The sequence below is a fragment of the Tympanuchus pallidicinctus genome, unplaced genomic scaffold, assembly GCF_026119805.1.
Source record: "Tympanuchus pallidicinctus isolate F22 unplaced genomic scaffold, pur_lepc_1.0 scaffold16, whole genome shotgun sequence".
Classification (NCBI taxonomy): Eukaryota; Metazoa; Chordata; class Aves; order Galliformes; family Phasianidae; genus Tympanuchus; species Tympanuchus pallidicinctus.
In genome coordinates this window covers 23,421,082-23,438,337 of record NW_026294679.1, presented here as the reverse complement: position 1 = coordinate 23,438,337, position 17,256 = coordinate 23,421,082, and the positions used below count along the sequence as shown (strand labels likewise).

General features: G+C 48.8%; 2 protein-coding genes and 1 long non-coding RNA gene across 8 annotated transcripts in view; 1 reads left to right on the top strand and 2 right to left on the bottom strand.

The window, feature by feature from the left end:
- Positions 1 to 14: 14 nt before the first annotated feature.
- On the bottom strand, positions 15 to 10,213 carry PLA2G12B (phospholipase A2 group XIIB). Of its 2 annotated transcripts, none has more exons than XM_052677538.1 (4): positions 9,875 to 10,213; positions 5,229 to 5,305; positions 3,749 to 3,914; positions 15 to 2,872 (listed from the first exon to the last, which is right to left on the bottom strand). In XM_052677538.1, the coding sequence occupies exons 1-4, from the start codon at positions 10,137 to 10,139 to the stop codon at positions 2,754 to 2,756; spliced, it is 627 nt and encodes a 208-aa protein (XP_052533498.1). In that variant the 5' UTR covers positions 10,140 to 10,213; the 3' UTR covers positions 15 to 2,753. The 2 variants fall into 2 exon arrangements, with proteins under 2 accessions (XP_052533498.1, XP_052533496.1); XM_052677536.1 differs by having other exon boundaries at positions 5,217 to 5,305; positions 9,875 to 10,212.
- On the top strand, positions 7,005 to 8,404 carry LOC128077899 (uncharacterized). The gene is made up of 3 exons (XR_008205210.1): positions 7,005 to 7,154; positions 7,677 to 7,752; positions 8,136 to 8,404. It is a non-coding gene; the product is annotated as an uncharacterized LOC128077899 (long non-coding RNA).
- A 2,910-nt stretch (positions 10,214 to 13,123) lies between the features above and the next one.
- The window catches only part of P4HA1 (prolyl 4-hydroxylase subunit alpha 1), a 28,227-nt gene continuing 24,094 nt past the window's right edge, over positions 13,124 to 17,256 (bottom strand). For all 5 annotated transcript variants that reach the window (XM_052677508.1, XM_052677505.1, XM_052677509.1 and 2 more), the window contains exons 14-15: positions 17,032 to 17,128; positions 13,124 to 16,632 (exon numbers count right to left, since the gene is read on the bottom strand). In XM_052677508.1, the coding sequence (XP_052533468.1) occupies positions 16,562 to 16,632; positions 17,032 to 17,128 (168 nt within the window). In that variant the 3' untranslated portion in view covers positions 13,124 to 16,561. The remainder of the gene's footprint in view (positions 16,633 to 17,031; positions 17,129 to 17,256) is intronic.

Here is a 17,256-nt window from a genome sequence, read left to right as displayed (position 1 = left end):
TAAGAGCCAAGGGATTTGTTCTTCTATTTAATTTAATCACCCACGCCACGGAGCAGAAACAACCACACTGCAAAAGCAGGAACTGAGTGTGTGGAAGGCACCACACTGGTGCTCCTGAGGGCCCCTGGGCACTGCTGAGTGTGGTTCCAAGTCCAAGCAGTGTCAGTGCTGCCTGCCACATGGGGCTGGCGTTCTGGCTGATGTCGCTGCATTCTCATATGAAATGAAAATCAGAATGGTAGATGTTCAGGAGGAGCCACCTGCCATTCCAGTCCATGTTTGTGTCCATTGTGGAGATGCAGAGATTGCTGTTTTGAGGCACTGTTGCTGGAAGTGAGCACTCTGACCAGCCAGCTCAAACATCAGTAGGAGCTGAAGTCATCCTGCCAAAGCACGAAGCCAACAAGAAGCCTCCAGGTAAGCACACTATCTTTGTCCTGTTCAGAGCAGAAACAAAGATGACCCAAGCTTTGGGTACTGAGCTGCGGAGTCCCATGTTCCAATGGCTGCACACTGCTGAAGAGCAGGAACGGCACGGAGGGGAAGCCATTATTTGTTCAGCTGCAGACATTTTACTATACTTCGTGTACCATTTCTATCCCTGAGTCACTGCCACCACTTGAAGTTTTGAGTTTTCCTGTTGAGCTGCTCGTGGCTTTTTTTCATATTCCCACAGCTTACTTTTGTAGTGAAAAATGTGCTTCTTCAATAGCTGCCCCACCAGCAGCAGTCTGAGTTGTTTTGTTATGAATGGTAGTTTGAAAGCACAGAAGAATTATTGATGTTAGCGGTGTCTCCGAAGTGTCGGTCTGTGGACAGAGATTTTGTTCAGAACCCTTGGAATCCTCCAGTGTATGTCATTGTCTGTTATCAGTTGCTTGCCCTGGCTTTAATCTGTTATCGGGTTACTGAGTTTGACAAGACATATTATTTAAATTGTGTCATTTAATTGCAAGAGTGTGCTAACATTTAGAACTGGCAACAGGCATGATTTCACCAATGAAATGCAACATTTGGGAAGTGTTCGGAATGAGAAATGTTTCCTTCCCATCCCTAGCCAAAAGAATGTGTTTCTTAGGTGACATATGAGCGTGTCCAGCCTCGTGCTCTGATAGACACATGCTGCAGTGAAACTTGGCAGTGCAGTATTCACTCTCCACTGGCATTAGCACAGCCAGGAAAGGATGTCATTGCAATTGACATTGCAACTATGAATGAAGATCCTCCTCTATGGAAGACATCTCAGTGCACCTTATACTATCACTTCCAATTCCCTGTTTTTGTACCTTGGACGACTCTTGTTGTTGCAGGCTATTTGGGACCAGATGATTCTCATTGCTGTTCACTATAAAGCAAAGATGACTAGCAAGAATAGGAATACAGGGCTTAAATAATTTATAGCTCCACACACCCATTTAAACACAAACTAGAAGAAAGGTAATGAAAACGGACTTTCTATTCTTGTTATATTACCTTCTGTAGCCTTAACTTTCCTGTGACAGCTGGAAGAACATAGCCATAAATATGTTTGCAGGAAACTGAAGAATTTTCATGTCGTTGCATGCACACCCAATAGCAACTTCCTTTCAGCAAGAAAAACAGTTGAAAAATGTCTGCAAATGTTATATGTTGATGAAATTCTGCATACCATCTTAAATTCTCATTTTAAACATAATAAAAGCTCCCAATAGCAGATGGAAGTAGTAACCATGTTTTAAAGAAAGCCTTCTGAGATGACTGATTGCTCTCAGCTGACAGCGTCTCTGCGCCCACCAAGATAGAAAGTAAGCCCTGCCATCTAACAGATAAGCCTCCGGGGTTTGGAAAATCTCATCCAAGGCAACTGTGAGCCTTGTGTGTCCTTTGTGTGAAAGATGGAGATGGGTACTCAGCCATTTAGTGTTAACAGGGATCCAGAAAGAAAAGCTTGCTAGAAGATACAGGAAGAAAATAATTAACAGATACAGTCTGGGAGCCACTGAAAAAAAAAAATGCAGCTTCCTCTCCTGAGAATGTGTAAGAGTGCTGTAGGTGTGTAAGAGTAGCTGTGGATTAGTGCTCTGCACATCTGAGATGGGCTTTGGTCCTCTTCTGCCCAGGTATGAAACACATCAGTATCACAAACACACCGAGTCCTTCTCATGTTGCCAAACCCCTGGGTGTTTTACATTGTTTCATCAAGTATTAAATAAGCAGAGTAGTCAGAGTGTGTAATGATAGAATAGAAAATGTGAGGGGTGCATGTGAGCATCACACTGAGAGCAAATCACTCCTCCCCTTCAGTCTCCAGAGATGGAAGAACATAAATAGTGTGGCCACAGGCTGAGATTGTCAGAGGCTGCAGAGGCCTAATGCCTCACACTGCAAATGAGAAAGTTAAGGGGCAGGGGATACTAGCAGAGTGGCAAACAAACAAGTAAAGCCCCTTGTTTATAACCAGCACTGAGTCCTGCTTGCCTTTCCAGATCAGTCTGCAGAGAAAATTGGCATCAGATCATTCTGATAGAGCTGGAAAGGGATAGGGCAGTGTAACTGCAGCTGCGGAGGACAGCAGGCATCTCTGCCCTACTTGCACAGGCTGCCTCCCCTTTTGCTGCCTTCTGCTCCAAAGCTGCAGCCAATGCGTGTTGCTTGGCCAAGGTCCCTGTGTCCCATGCTTGGCCAGAGGGCTGCTGGAAGTCACTGAGAAGAAGCGCTGTGTGTGAGAGGGAGCGTTGGCAGCAGCTCGTGAAGGCCAGGGGGTCTGCTCTGCTTCATAGCTCGTCTCTCTCTTCCTCGCTGCAAATGCAGGCGCTCCGCTGGCTGTTCATGAAGGGCCGGCAGCCCAGGGTCCAGACAGCATTGAACACGGTGTCTGCGACGGACTCACAGGCTGCGGGGAAGGAAGAGATCAGGCAGTCAGGAGGGGCTCTGTAGGGCATTGGCAGGCTGAGCCCTGCGCTGAGTCCTGTGGTGTTGCAGTTGGGAACGTGGACTGTTTCTCTCTGGGTATTCCCTCCCTGCCAGCCACGTCTCTCAGGCTTTTCTGCTTGGTGGATCACTTGCAGCACTGCAACCAGTGCTGTGTACCCAGCAGATTTCCCACTAGACATTGGCAGCACTGTTTCTCCCAGCTGTCTCTCCTTACAACTGTTCATAGCCACTATGAACTAATCTTTGCAGGTGTTTGGAAGGTGCAGTGCCAGCATGCTGTGATTGCAACAGTGTGCCTAACTGCTAGCCCCTTTCTTTCCTCTAAAACAGCCCTTGTCAGATCAACAGGTTAATATAAGATCTTTTAAGGTTGTGGCTCAGTGGTGCTATCTGTAGTGCCATTGTCATCTCTTATCTGTGAACCAGAGCCCAGTCCCTGGTTCTCCAACTCATTGGCCCTTGGCCATGTACAGGTTTGAGCATGTGGCTCGCAGGCTCTGGAAGACTTTTTGATCTTCCATGAAGGTATCTGAACTCTCAGGGAGGGCATCCAAGGATTAAAAGAATTGCTTCTAGGGGTTTTGGTTTCCTTTTTCTCCTTTCCACACATCTTTCCCAGCATGTCCCTATGTTGAATAACTTCAGATGTCCATCCCTGGGGCAGGAGCGTGTATTCTCCCTCAGCACTGACCCATCTTTAGCACTACTGGGAAGACACCCTGCTCCCTTCTGCAGGTTTCTGCTTCGTTTGGCAAAGAGGTGTCTCCCTGTGCACACCCTCCCTTCCCTGCCACCACTGGTTCCCTACTTGGGGGATGTGAGCTGGGGAGCCTACCTTCCACCTTGGAGACAAAGCCAAGGCTGCGCTTGAGATCAGAGCAGATGGAATGGAGGCACCAGCGGAACTTGGCATCGCAGCGGTATTTGTTGGCTCCACAGGTGTCATAACAAATGTCCAGCTGGTTGCAGCACTTGGTCATGGCAGGGATACCCAAATCTAGCTGGGAAATGAAAGAAAAGGAGCATCTCTTGGCTGCTTCCTGGCCTCGAAATCGCACAGCCACAAGTGGCTGAGAATTTACAGTGCCCAACTGGCTCAGAGCCCCCAAACCAGAGGTATGGCAGAGTCTCCATTTCTCTTTCTTTGTTTTTGCACAGCCTGCTTCTTGGCCTAGTAAATCATCTAAAAGGGTTACCAATGCCTTGCTTCTTACAGATGTGTTTATGGGACCAAGGACAAACACAGCTTGCTTGGAGGGAACCTGCAGCTTAGCTAATAACTGTGGGTTGGTGGGGCAAGTCTGTCTCCTAGAGGGATGGGACTCATTAGCTAGTTAGAAATTCTTCCTCTTTTCAGCCTTCCTCATGCAGTATTTATTTAGGAGATGTGTTTTTTCTTCATTGCATTCAGTGCTCATGATTGCCTGCATAAGGAGGTGGCACCGCAGAAATGCCCACAAGGTTTGCAATGAAATGTGGTTTAAGGAACTAATCTAACATGAAAAATGGGCTTTAAAGGGAGGGTTTTTCAGAGCAGGAATCTGTCTAATTGCTTCTTCATAGGCAGCAGTAATGCACTGGCTGCATAGTAATTCCTGCTCTAAGAGCCTCCTGGGAGAGCTCTTCCTGGTGATTCCAATAATATTTCATTAATTGCCTTTAAAGTGGTGAAAAGGTACAGTATTAACGCCTACAGTTTTATTTCAGTGCTCAAGAGAGGCAAAAAGCATGGGAGGGACAAAGGGCCAGGCGAGGATAATACATTCAGGCATTGCTGTTTGTGCATTATGTTAATGCCCAATTAGCATAGGCCCTGAGCTGCCCAGTGTTGGGTGTTTTCTGTCCTAAAGGCAGAGAACTGATGATATAACTTTTTTTTTTTTCCCCACACTGATGCTCTGCTTGGCCAGCCCTTTTCTTCTTGTAGTGCTAATCTGCACAGGAATCTTTCAGTACCTACAAAGCAACAGGTCAGGCCTTCATAAGCCTAACTTCTGCCTACATGATTCCTGCTTGTCTTCCATTAGCAGCTGAGGTTTAATGCTTTCCTGACTGACAATAAGCCATGCTTAGGCTGACTCCTCCTTGCCTGCTGTCAGCAGCCAGCCGTGTCTCCTGGCAGTCCTGGCAGACAGCTCATCCCCAGCACAACCCACTGGTACTCCCTTCTCCAGAGCTGGGCGGAGAAGCATCGCACTGGCAGCACGCAGCACAGCTAAGCATTGTCCCTCCCCCACATCATTAGCGGCTTGGAGATGGTTAGCTGTGAGTAGAGAATTTCATTAGTTAGGAACAGTACATACACTTTGGGGTACCTTGAGCCCCAGAAAATAGGAGCTGCAGCCATTTGGTTCTTGGGGCTTGTAGTGAGGTCGTGGCATCGGAGCCTTCCCTGAGGAAGAAAGGAAAAACGTGAAGAACACTGATCTTCCCAAGGGCTGTACCAAAGAGCTCTGGGACTCTCCCCAGCTCTTAGCCATGGGTGAATCCCTCTTCACAGCGTGGGGTTTTGCTGAGCAAAACCTCCGTGCTGCAGCTGGGGCTATCCAGCTGCATTCTTAATTCCTCAGAAAACTCCTCTCCATCCCCAGTGTGCTCGGGGTGAGGGAGCTACGGATCAATGCAGAGCCATTCCTGGCTGATCTTGGGCCCTGTGTTTGGTGATTTTAAGCTCTGTTTCTTCTTGTCAGCACTGATAACCATTTCAGATATTTTTCCCTTGTTTTTCTTCCAGAGTACCTGAATTACCTGCCATCAAGACAGCTGTAAGTCTGTTGTGTGTTTGGAAAGGCCTCACAGCAGAATCCCTTAGAAGGTCATATGCAGGAACACTCCCAGCACCTTCTAAATTAAAAACTGCCTGAGTGGTTTTGTTTAAACAACAGGCTTGCAACAAATAGCAAACCAAAGCACTGTCTGGCTGTGGGATGTCAATAGGCAGCTTTCTCCAGCCCTACACAAATGCAGTAGGCTTCAGGGATTTAACTGTCTGCAGGCTGAGATAAAGCTCTCCTGCTGACTTTCTCAGCAGGCAGTGGCATTTGTGTGGGGTGGTATTTCTCAGTGCTATTGTCTCTCCTTTTTGTCCCCTTCAAATAGGCCAGATCTGGTTCCTGCTCCAAATGGTTTTCTAGTGCAGAAAGCATTGTTGTTCTGAGCAGGTAGAACTGAATTAAGAGTAGTGAAAGAACACCAATCAGTTGGTCACAGCACATTGCCATTACAAGATTGCCTTTGCACCAATACATAATTTAAGTCCATTGAGATATGCTGGCATTTTGATGGTTATGCTATAGAGAGAAGGGATTGTGTCTATAGATCGGCTGAATCTTATAACCCAAAACTCACAGGCAATACAGTGAGAGGAGGACTGCTCCCTGGATGCATTTCACAGCACAAGTACAGTTTTGGAAGGGACCAAGAGCTGGGACTCAGAGTTCAACCCAAGCTGAGGAAGGAAGCAGAGGCAAGTTCACAGTTCAAGGTGGATTTTGCAGGATGAGAACAAATTTTAATGACTTGCTTGTAATATTGGCAGTATTCCTCTGGACATGAGGAAGTATTACTTTTCGGAAAGGGTGGTCAGGCACTGGAACGGACTGCCCAGGGAGGTGGTGGAGTCACCGACCCTGGGGGTGTTCAAGGAAAGACTGGATGTTGTATTGAGGGACATGGTTTAGTAGGAGCAATTGAGAATAGGTGAACGGTTGGACTGGATGATCTTTTAGGTCTTTTCCAACCTTGGTGATTCTATGATTCTATGATTCTAAGTTATGATCTTGCAGCACGTTGTCAGTTATGGGGTAAGAAGGCAGAGCAGGAGTGGGGCTATTTTTGGATATGGAAGTAACTGTTTCCAGAGAAAATCTTCAATAAGCTTAAGCTACAGCTATTGTGATGTCTTACACAGGTGGCTGAAGTGAAAAAATATCTGGTGAGTACTGCAGAATCAACAAAAGTGCTCAAGATGAGCCCATGTAGGAAAGCCACCTCCTCCTCTCTGACAAATTGAGCTTAATCATTTGTCAAGTGCACCTTTCTGAACTCCTTCTCAGCTAGATAAAGTCCAAGGCACCACGCTTAACCTCTCTCCCACAGCTTGTTTTGTAGCTCAGGAAAACAAAAACAAAAGCAAGGCATCATTTACAAGTAATCCTCATTCTACACATAGCAACTCTGTGATTGATATCTCTTACTGCTTGCCTGTCCTATGGGCACGTCTGTGATGGGGAGGGGATGAGGTAAGTCCTGCCAGCTGGGTTTCATCACTTGCCACACAGCCCTGCTGAGGAAGCTTCTTCTGTAGAGTAATATTTCAGGGCACAGTCTCATTGGCATCATAGAGAACTGAGGTCGAGCTGCTAATGGGAAGTGAGTTTCCCTGATGCATTTTAATATCTCCAGGCTGCCGTAGCTGTACCAAGGGACTGGAGAACAGCCAGCTGGCTAGAGGAGATCTCTGGCCCATGCAGGAGGTCTCAGGCACTGCAGTGCTGGTACAGTGGGGCAGGGGAAGGCAATACATTTCTGGGTGAACAGATGGTCCTGGGGTCCCACACTGTGACCCTCCAAGTCCTGCCTGCCTAGACAGCTGGGAGAAGTTCTTCAGGGATTTACTCCCTGTTCAGGACGCTGTTCCCCCCAAGATGCTTACAGAGGTTTCATAGTAAGGGGGAGATATTTTCCAGCAAATACTTGTATAAACAAAATTTCCTGATTTAAGGGAGTAATCTGTCATGTTGTCTGTTTTCTCACCTCACCAGGTGCTGATAAATCCAATCTAGCAGCCAGAACAGCCAGTTCTTTGTGCTCAGCTGAAGATGGATGTGTCAATTACAGGTGAGTCCTGACCTTTATCGTGGCAAAATAAGCAATTATCAGTATCCCTTGTCTGAAATGAAAGAGTGGAATGCACCAATTTTATTCCTTGGCTGGAGAGAGAGAGCAATCAGGCCCTGATTCAGCAGCAAGGCAATACAGATGGCTGGCATTCATTCTTCAGGGCACAGGCATTTAGTCTCACTGGTTTGGGATCCTCCCTGCATCCCCTCCAACTACATAAGCTAGAGTCCAGCACAGGCAAGTAGTTCTGGGGGGGCCAGAAGGACCTGTGGAAGTATGTGAGCAGTGTTTGAGAATTGCTGCTTCTGCCAGTGCTTAATACTTGTTCAGGAGAGGACAAAAAACAGCGCTAAAGAAGTACTTGTTGTTTTCCTTTCAAGGTAAAGCATTTCTCTGATATGAAGCAGGATGTTCCAGAGGAATGGGCAGGCCTTTGCACAGGAGCGGGGCAGTGGAGCCAGGACAGGGGAAAGCCATGGCCTGAGAGCAATGACTTCTCTGGAACAATGGTGAGTCATGAGCCTCCCTGAATCGAGCTTCATCACCCATCTTCCCTTCCGTGGCCTCAGCACACTATAGCATCTGTATTTCTCCCAATGTCTTCCCCACTGTGGGCTCAGGAGATGTTTCCATCGGGCTGAGGAGCATTGCAGATAGGCCCACACAGCCCAGGGAGACACAGTGTGCAGCCCACTTCCTAGAAGAAGTGGGATGTGTGTGGACAGAAACTGAGCTGGGAGGATCTCTCCAAAGCATAGAGTCCATGACTGTAAACTGGAATGCTCAAGGCAAGAAGGGATGAAAACACCTCAGTGCTCACAGGCATCTTGCTCAGGCAGTCACCAGGGATGTGGGATGAAACTGGGAGGAAAGTACCTGGTGGGTATTGCTGGATGGGCAGGTGACAGAGGGCTGGGCTCTCTCCCAGGACATATGGGAAGCTGGCAGCAGGATGCAGTTCCTGCTGTTCCCAAACAGCAGGTTGGATGTTAAGAAAAACTTATCCCATAGAGTGGAAGTGCATTGAAACAGGGTGCTGAGGGGGCTGGTGGGGTCACCATCCCTGGAGGTGTTCCAGAGCCACAGAAATGAGGCACTGAGGAACGTGGGCAGGTGGGGGTGTGCTGAGTGAGTTGAGAGGGCTCTTCCGACCTGAATGATTCTATGAAGCTGGTTGGTATCCTGCTGATGGCTACTGCTGCCTGGGCCCATCCAGTGCTCTGTGTCCACACCAGGGGTGTGCCACAGCCCTGTTGCTCTGTCACCTGCGTGCTTCCAGGCTGCCTTTGCCTGTTGTCCCTGATCTGCCGCCTTCTTTGACTGCCCCCACTACAAATCAAACTCTTCCTTTTTAGTAAATCTCTCAAAGTCCAAGGCGAGCAGCACTGCCTCATTCCGCCTTGAGTACTAAAGTTCCTCCATGGTGACATGGGTTCCGTTTACTTTCCTGTTATCTCCCCTCCTCCAACCCTTGCTATTAGCCAACCTGCAGCTGCTGAATAACCCACTCCGAAGGTTGCTGAGATTACGGCTACCATTGGCTCCACCAACTCCTTCTCCTCAGGGCTGCTCTTCCTCCCTAGCAGGCCTGGTAGCTGGCAGCCAGGCTGCTTGCATACTCTTCTTACATCCTCTCCTCTTGTTCTGTTGTCCCTGGCACTGAGCAGGCTGCGCTCGTTTAGAGGGATGAGGAGGTGAGGGTTCCCTGTGCTGGAACCAGCAGCACAGCCATGACTCATGCAGTGACCCATCTGTGCTGAGCAGGGCAGGGGTTTGGTTACGGGTGCAAGAGGCTGTGGTCTCAGGGAAGGAGAGCTGTGGGTGTCAGGGAACGCAGGAGCAGGGAGAAAAGGGCTGTGCGGGGACATGGGGTAGCAGCGTGTCTCTGAGGGCTCCATCAGCATCAGATTAGGAAAGTAGTAGAATGTATCTGTCACTGGCATAGAGCAGTGTGTGTGCAATGTGTAGACAGGCCGACTTTGCTGATGGCCTTGCTGCCCACCCCGGCGGCTCCTGTGCAGAACAGACAGACAGTGCCTGTTGCAGCAATTGAAGCTGCCCCCAGCCCCAGACACAGTGCTCTGCCCCGTGTCCCCAGTGTGGGACACCCCTCACTTACCGTATCGACACCTGTATTGGCAAACGCCATTTTTCCCCCCGAGCAGTTCCAAGAAGGAGTCAAAGTAGCTGTTAACCGTCTCGAAGCTGTCCCGGATGGCCCCGATGCCCCACTCCGGAAAGTAGGACTCTGTGTAGGAGGTCTGGGCGGTGTTCTCCTGCGTGGTTTCCTCGGTGCTGTGGCCCAGGCACAGGATCAGGCACAGAACCGCTGCCTCCAGGAGCAGCCGCATCCTGCAGCCCGGACGCAGGCCCTGCGCCCTCATGCACGCCGATGTGTGGGCAGGGAGCAGTGGGAGCGAGCTGCGTGCGTGGGAGGAGGTGAGCACCCTGCTGCCCCGAACTTTAAACGCTGCTGAGGGACCGGGATGAGGTCACAGCAATCAGAGTGCAAAGTGCAACATGGGGTTTGGACTCATAGAGGAATACCGGGTTTGCATTTGCACAATCCCACTGGAACCGGCCCAGTTATCAGAGCACCAGGGGATTGGCTGCTGTGACAGGGTCCCCCTAAAGGCCCTTCCTAGAGGCAGAGCAGGGGCTGCTTGCTCACCAGGAAGCCCTTCGCTGCCCACCATGCCCTGCTGCTGCCTGCAGGGGGGGAGTGTCTGCCTCCAGCCTTCCCTGCACTGCAATAGCAGCACTGCTCCCATGAGGCAATGCTGATCCTAATGCTGGGGCCTGTGGGCACATGTGGCCATGGGGGAGTTTGAAGTTACTCATTAAAAGAAAACAACCAAACAAACCAACAGCAATAGACAGCGCAAACCAGTGATAAAGGGAAGAGCTCCGCTTGGGAAGCTCTGGATATGTCCTGCTGAGACACAGCCACTCTGCAGACTGCCCTGCAGTGCAGGCACCAGCAGCTGCTCCATTGGCCACTTCTTTTCTGGCACTGCACTGCCAGAGGCTCTCTGGAGTGGAGGGGAGCCAGGCTGTTGGCTTTTCAGATGTATAGCAAACGTAAATGCAAATCCTGACACGTTTTTCAGGAGGCTCAGCCCCATGTCATGTTTACTGCCCAAGAGCCAGAGCCCTCCAGCACCCTGCCCAGGCCTTTTCCTGCCCTGTGCTCCAGCTATGGGATAAGGAGGGACCACCTCCATGTCTGGGCTGCCAGTACAGGTCAGTGGAGGGAAGAGTAGGCAGCTGTTCTGTCCCTCGCTGAGCAGTGCAGAACTGGATCCAGCTGCTGCCTTCTGGGGCCTGTTCCCAGGCCCTTGGGCAGGCAGTGCAGGAGACCCAGACCTGTTCTGCTGCTCAAGCCGTGCTGGGGATCTGGTGGTTGTGCAGCAAATGGGCAGCTTTTCTTGCTGGGATTTGTTGTCAGGCAGCCCCAGTGAAGCCATCCAGGTGGCTGTGCCTGGTGCACAGCTTTGTCACCTCATAGTGATCCTGAGGTGATCCATGAGCCACCCAGTGCAGACAAGCAAGGGAAGAACGCTGGCAGGGCAGCAAGAGATGCACAATGCAGTGCCTAGTGCATGAGCTGTGTGCACTGTGCTGTGCAGGACGTGCAGGCTGGAGGCTCTGGGCAGCGAGCGTGAAGCCAGCGCCACTTGCAAAATCGATCAGGATTTTTTAGGAAAGTTGGACAGGGCTGGGGAGCAGCTGGCAGTGTGCAGGGCCAGGGAAAGAAGCTTCCCTGCTGGTTTGTCGCTTGCGCCGAAGCAAAGGCCTGTGAATGAAAAAGCAGCCCTGAGCTGCTGCCCCAAAACGTGGCGGCTGCTCTGCCCTGCAGGGGGTGAGCCGCCTTCCCCCCCTCCTCCAAATGAGGCTGCAGATGCCTCCTGCCTCTGCCAGCTTCTCTCTCCACATGACGGAGGTATGGGCGGCGGTGAATTCCGACAGCTGGGTTCTGAACCTCGTCCTGACCCTGGGATGAGCAGCTCTGAACGCTATGCATTCATTTCTGACACTGTAATGCTCAAATATAGAGCAGCCCGGGGCGGGGATGAGTCACTGCTCCTAATGGCACAGTCAGTGCTGGCGGTGCTGCAGCTTGGTGGTGGGGAGCACTGAGTGGGCAAGGGCCCGTTGGTGGACTTGGCCAGGGCCTTCCCTTGGTACTCTGCTGGGGTTGTGATGAAGCACGGGGGGACTGCACCCTTTGGGGGTGAGGTGCTGGGGTTGAAGCACAGGTTGAGGCAGGGGAGCTGGCAGCCCAAGGTTAAAGTTCGTGCTTAATGATGGCTGGGTCAAAGCCTGACTTGGGAGCCAGATGAGTCATTGGTTATCCATGCAGCTGTGTGATGAAACACCTGTGTTCCTCGAGGGGCAGCCCTGAGTCCCGGCCCGCAGGATGGGTGGTAGGCTGTGCCCCTGTCCCAGCACCCCTGCTGGGTGGGTGGTGTCACCCCACCACGGCCATGCTGCCAGCATGGGCAGGGATAGGGCAACGCCTCAGTCCTTGGGCTGCATAGAGAAGCGAGGGCAGATCCCGAGTTGCAGCCAAGGGTTCTGACAGCAGCACAAGGCTCTGCTCCACAGACAGCAGTAGGGCTTGTCACCAGCCCTTGCTACGTTTTAGTTGTTTACTCATTGATTTTCCCCAGCTTCCTGATGACTGCAAATTAAGTACAAGCTCTGCTGTTTTTAGAGAAGCACGAGGACAGCTGAGGTGTATGAACTGCGGGACAAGTCCAGCTACGGAAGCCATCAGCCCGGGCATCCTACGTGTCAGTGCTGTCTCCTGGATTGCTGGCGGTAGGTGGACGGTTGGACTAGATGATCTTAGAGGTCTTTTCCAACCTTAATGATTCTATGACAGTCTGATGTGTCCTCCCTTCCCCAGAACTGTTCAGAACTGGGTGTCTGACTTCCTATCAGGAAATGCAAGTATTTACCCTCCCTGACAAAAGGCTCCTCTAGCAGCTGACCCTTTGTCGGTCTGGTTTTGAGTACCAAGCCAGGAGTGCAATTACTTTAACAGCTGCTGTTACATCTCACAGCAGCTACTGAAAAAAGAGACCAAGGGCTGAGCCACGCTCCTCCCTCAGAGCTCTTGCACGCATGCTTCCAGCCTAGCATTAGCTGCCATCCTCTTCTGCAGTCCATTAGAGCCTTATGTTTCCAGGCAAGACACAAAGCTCGAGTCTGAGGACGTGCTCTAGAGGAACTAGTGGTATGAGCATCCCTCCACACCTGTCTGCCTGGATCATGAAGTGAAGCAAACGAGCTCTGTTTCCAGGAAACACATATGGTGATAGAAGTATGCATGATCAGATTTAAGACAGCCACATATGACGAGTTTGATGTGGAGGATTTTTCACTGCTAATGGCAGTGGCTTTTATTTTAAGCCCATTTTTTTATATTAAAATTTTTATTACAAAAAATGTAACAGTAAGGCAGTTTCTCAATTCTCAGTCACTGCGAGCCAAACAGTTTTCAATCATCTTTAATACAAAACTAGATTCACACAGGAGCCACGCTCTTGATCCACGACAGCCCTTGGAGAAATGAAGGGATAAGGCAGAGAGGAACACCGCCACCTGCATCACCAATCACACACTTAGGACAAGGTGTACAAACATTGCCGCAGCAGAAGAGGATGAAGTATGGATTATCTGCAGCTTAAAGGAAAAACCTACGCTTTCTCTACCACTAACCTGGGACGTTTCAGTCTGATGTGCCTCAGCAGACTTGAGACTTGAGTTTTGGGAGACCTTCCTTTGAAACCAAGTGAAATTTTCCACTGTCAAAAGACAAACTGTTTCTTCTCTGAAGAACTGCAGGTCGTTATGTAGATCACTGATTGAAGAAGTCCTGCACAAAAACCTTGTACTTCCCAAGTGTTGCCTCTTTAGAGACCATTCTTAAAATGAAAGTCAGCCTTGGAGCTACCTGATAGCAGCTGAGGGAGGGACCTGCTCAGCAAACTGCCCTGTACGTTCCACTGGTTCTTCTGGGCTCACTGTTCAGCTTTTGGTTTTGGACAGAGATAGGGGGAAAATTGCTTGATACAATGAAAAGGTGATTTTTCATCACTTCAGCCCTCTATTTTTCCATCCAACATGTGCGAGCCCCCAGCATTCTCTTACAGTGTCACAGTACTAGAACGATCACTGCCACATTTATTCAGAATTTCTCTCTTACCTTGTACAAATTTTATCTTTGAATTATTTTCATGTCAAGTAATTCCTCTGCCTGCTTCAGAAAGAAACAGCTGCTCTGTTAATAGCAAAACCAGACGCTGCTTTCCAAACACGTGCGTGGTGGTGATGCAGTGATTCTTTCTGTGCTAGTTAACTGTGCAAAACAGGCTTATCTAAAGCCATTCAGAGATGCCTCTGAGCTACTGGCAAAAAATGAATGCCCCCAAACAGGATTCCTAACACCACACTGCTGTCTGTTACTTGCAGGGAAGCGGCAGGACTCACCCCTAGCCACCGCTGCCTTCTTCTCCTGGAGCTTAAGAAAAGGGAGAAGATGGGAAAGAGAACACCATAGATAGGAAAAGACTGTACTGACATCATGTAGAAAGGTGAAAACTTGGCTAAGTAAGGATGTTACCTATTCTTTTTGTTTTTACTTGTTACAACTTAGCGTTATTTTTATCACTCCAATTTTTTAATTTTTTTAAGAGTCTATTTCTGTCAGATAGATACTGCTCTGTTGTACCAGCAACTCTGAATAAGTGAGCAGTGCAGGAGTGGTGGAGCTGTTTCTGACTTCTCCTTTTGTTAAGTACTGGATGGGGCTTTGTTTTGCACCTTTCAAAAACACAAGCACAATACAGGAAGGTGCAGGGCTAAGGATAAAGTTGTGGAGGTCCCACTGCTAATAGGCTCAGTAGAAATTTAACAAGACGTTTTGCAGCAAAGATTTTTAAAGTAGGCAGTGTTTCAAACTCAAGTACCATAAACTGCATCCTCCATATTCTGGAGGTATTTCTCACATGTAACTGTTGGTTTCTTCTACCTTTTGGCTCAATTTTCAAGATTTTGTGGAGGCAGAAAACTAAAATTGGAATTTTTTTCCTTGGTAAAGACTTCAGGCTTGACCCCTAAATCAGTAACAACCATCATCATCCAGAAAATCAGACTGTTTAGGCAGAATCTGGTGCAGCTCACTTTAATTCTTGTTCTTATGCTAGTGGAATAGTCAGCCATTTAGCTAAAAATCCCACTGAGGAAGAAGGATGGCTAAGGAAAGGGAATCTGCTGCAGTCCCTCCCTGCCCTGCTCAGCTCCTTCTGTGCTGGGGGGAAGCAGGGACAGCAGTTATTCCTCCCACAGGAATCTCAAGAGCAGAACAGAAGTCCAACAGCTACAGCTGCCACGCTCTCATCTCCCTTAGAGGTTTCAATGTCATCTCAGCTTAAGGAAGACTCATCACAAACCATAGTCCTTGAAAGTCACCGTGAGCTAGTTCTACTGCGCTGTTGACTTGGGGACTGTGTGTGTGTGTGCTCACACATGCATGGGTGCAGGGGGTGATCAGCACAGCTCCAGCCTGGCTCATGGAACTGGCAGCAGAGATGTGAGTGACACCACAGCCTCTGCTATGGCCCCTTCCCAGTGCTTCCCTGCTCACCAGAACCAGCCCCGGCTGATGGAGCAGCCTCAGTGAGGTAAATAACAGCACAGCATGGAGAGCAGGCAGAGCCTTGGCTCTGTATGAGCAGCATCCCCTAACTAAAGGCATGTCACTGCTGAAGGCTGCACGCAGCACCCAGAGCAGCAAAAACATCTGCAAAAGAAAAAGCAATCTAAAAAGGATCTAGGATTATAAATAGGCCATCAATTTCTCACAGAACTTGAGAACTGGGAGGACAGGGGTGGAGAGCATTCTGTGACAAGTGTGTTACCTCCTCACCTGAAGTCTCATAACCAATTTGAAATTCCAGTGTCCAAAGGCACAATTACTGCTAGTAATGAAGACGGAAACATTCCCATCCCCACTGCCCAAGGAACAGATGTGTTTACCACTAGGACAGAATAAAAGCAGCATTTGTTTCTTTTGATGTGGACAAACAATAGAGAAAAAAAACAGAGGAGATAGGCTCTGCTCACTGTCAGGCTGCTCTGATGCAGGCATGTGTTTGACGTAACACTGCTGAAGCATTTCATTGATGCATGTGCAACTGCTGGCTCATGTTTTCATGGTGAAGAGCCAAATTCACCATAAAAGCTAAGAAGGAAGACTGACCAAAAATTTGGGCTTTTATGGAGTTGGAAAACAGGCCGCAACAGATAACAGGCTCTTTCCCACATGAAGACAAACCACAGCCACAGTTTTCATGCACTCTAGAAAAGCAAGGAGCCAGATGTCTGAAAATAGAACAGGAACTGCTTTAATTCAGCCTTCCTTCGAAAGGAGCCCTCCCACTGTATCATCGGGCAACAGACAGTTGCAGTGAGCCCAAAGCAAGCGAGCAGTGGCTGCTCAGAGGGGCTATGGTGAAGGAACATCACACAACACCACTCTTGGTTGTAGCCCTCATCTGTAATTTGTTCTCTTCTTTTTTCCTGTAACACTCAGAGACCTTAAACTCAATATAATCTGTTTATAAAACCTTAAAAGGGATATTTTAGAAGGAACTGAAAGCGTGGGGTTTTTTGTCCACAGATGAAACACTGGTGTAGTTGAAGACTGAATCTGTAGTGGAGTGTTAGTCAACTGTAAACTGTAGGAGATGTGTGCATTTTACACAAACTGAATACAGAGGAGAAGGACGAATCTGCATCACTCCAACTCTGATAACGTGCACGGCCTTCGGAATTCCTGTCCCCGCTCGTGGAGCCATTTATTGGACACTGCAATGACATGAAGGTACTTGGTCACTGCATCCTTCAGCTCATCCTTCTGGCTAAGCTAAGAAAATTTTAAAAATCCACTGCTTAAGTATTTTAACACAATACACAAATGTGAAGTTGGCCTAATCCATCAAAGGGGAAAAATACCTTTCCATAGGTACAAAACTATGTGAGACCATTCAATATACTACTATATTTTAGATATAAATAAAAAACACACAGTATTACATACATAGTAACACTATGTATAGAGACAGATTTCTTCAAAAGGGACCTAACACTTCTGCCTGCTTTTTATTCTTCTGTGAGGTCCAAAGGAAAAAGGAAAGGCAAAGCAACCCACAGGCATCCCCTTAGCTCCAGGTCGCAAGCAGCAGGAGCATCACCACGGACACTTACCCCATTTGTTTCCAACTAGTACTGGGCAGGCTGCGTGCCGTGTGCTGTAATCTCCTTCTCCACTTGGAAAGAGATTGTACCAGAATACAGCTGTTCCCTGGAAATTGCAGTGGAAATCCTCAGCTTTTTGCTCTGTGTGACACCAACTTACTCAACAATAAGATAGAGGAGCATGCGTATTTCAAAGATTCCTTTTAAATTGAAGGCTGTTTTCCTTATTCTAAC

Bases quoted from the DNA above. Each gene is read 5' to 3' on its own strand.
- PLA2G12B (XM_052677536.1), bottom strand. From the start codon at position 10,139: ATGAGGGCGCAGGGCCTGCGTCCGGGCTGCAGGATGCGGCTGCTCCTG. The intron at 5,306-9,874 runs GTAAGTGAGGGG...TTTCTTCCTCAG, and splicing joins CCAATACAGGTGTCGATACG to GGAAGGCTCCGATGCCACGA. The intron at 3,915-5,216 runs GTATGTACTGTT...TTCATTTCCCAG, and splicing joins GGCTCAAGGTACCCCAAAGT to CTAGATTTGGGTATCCCTGC.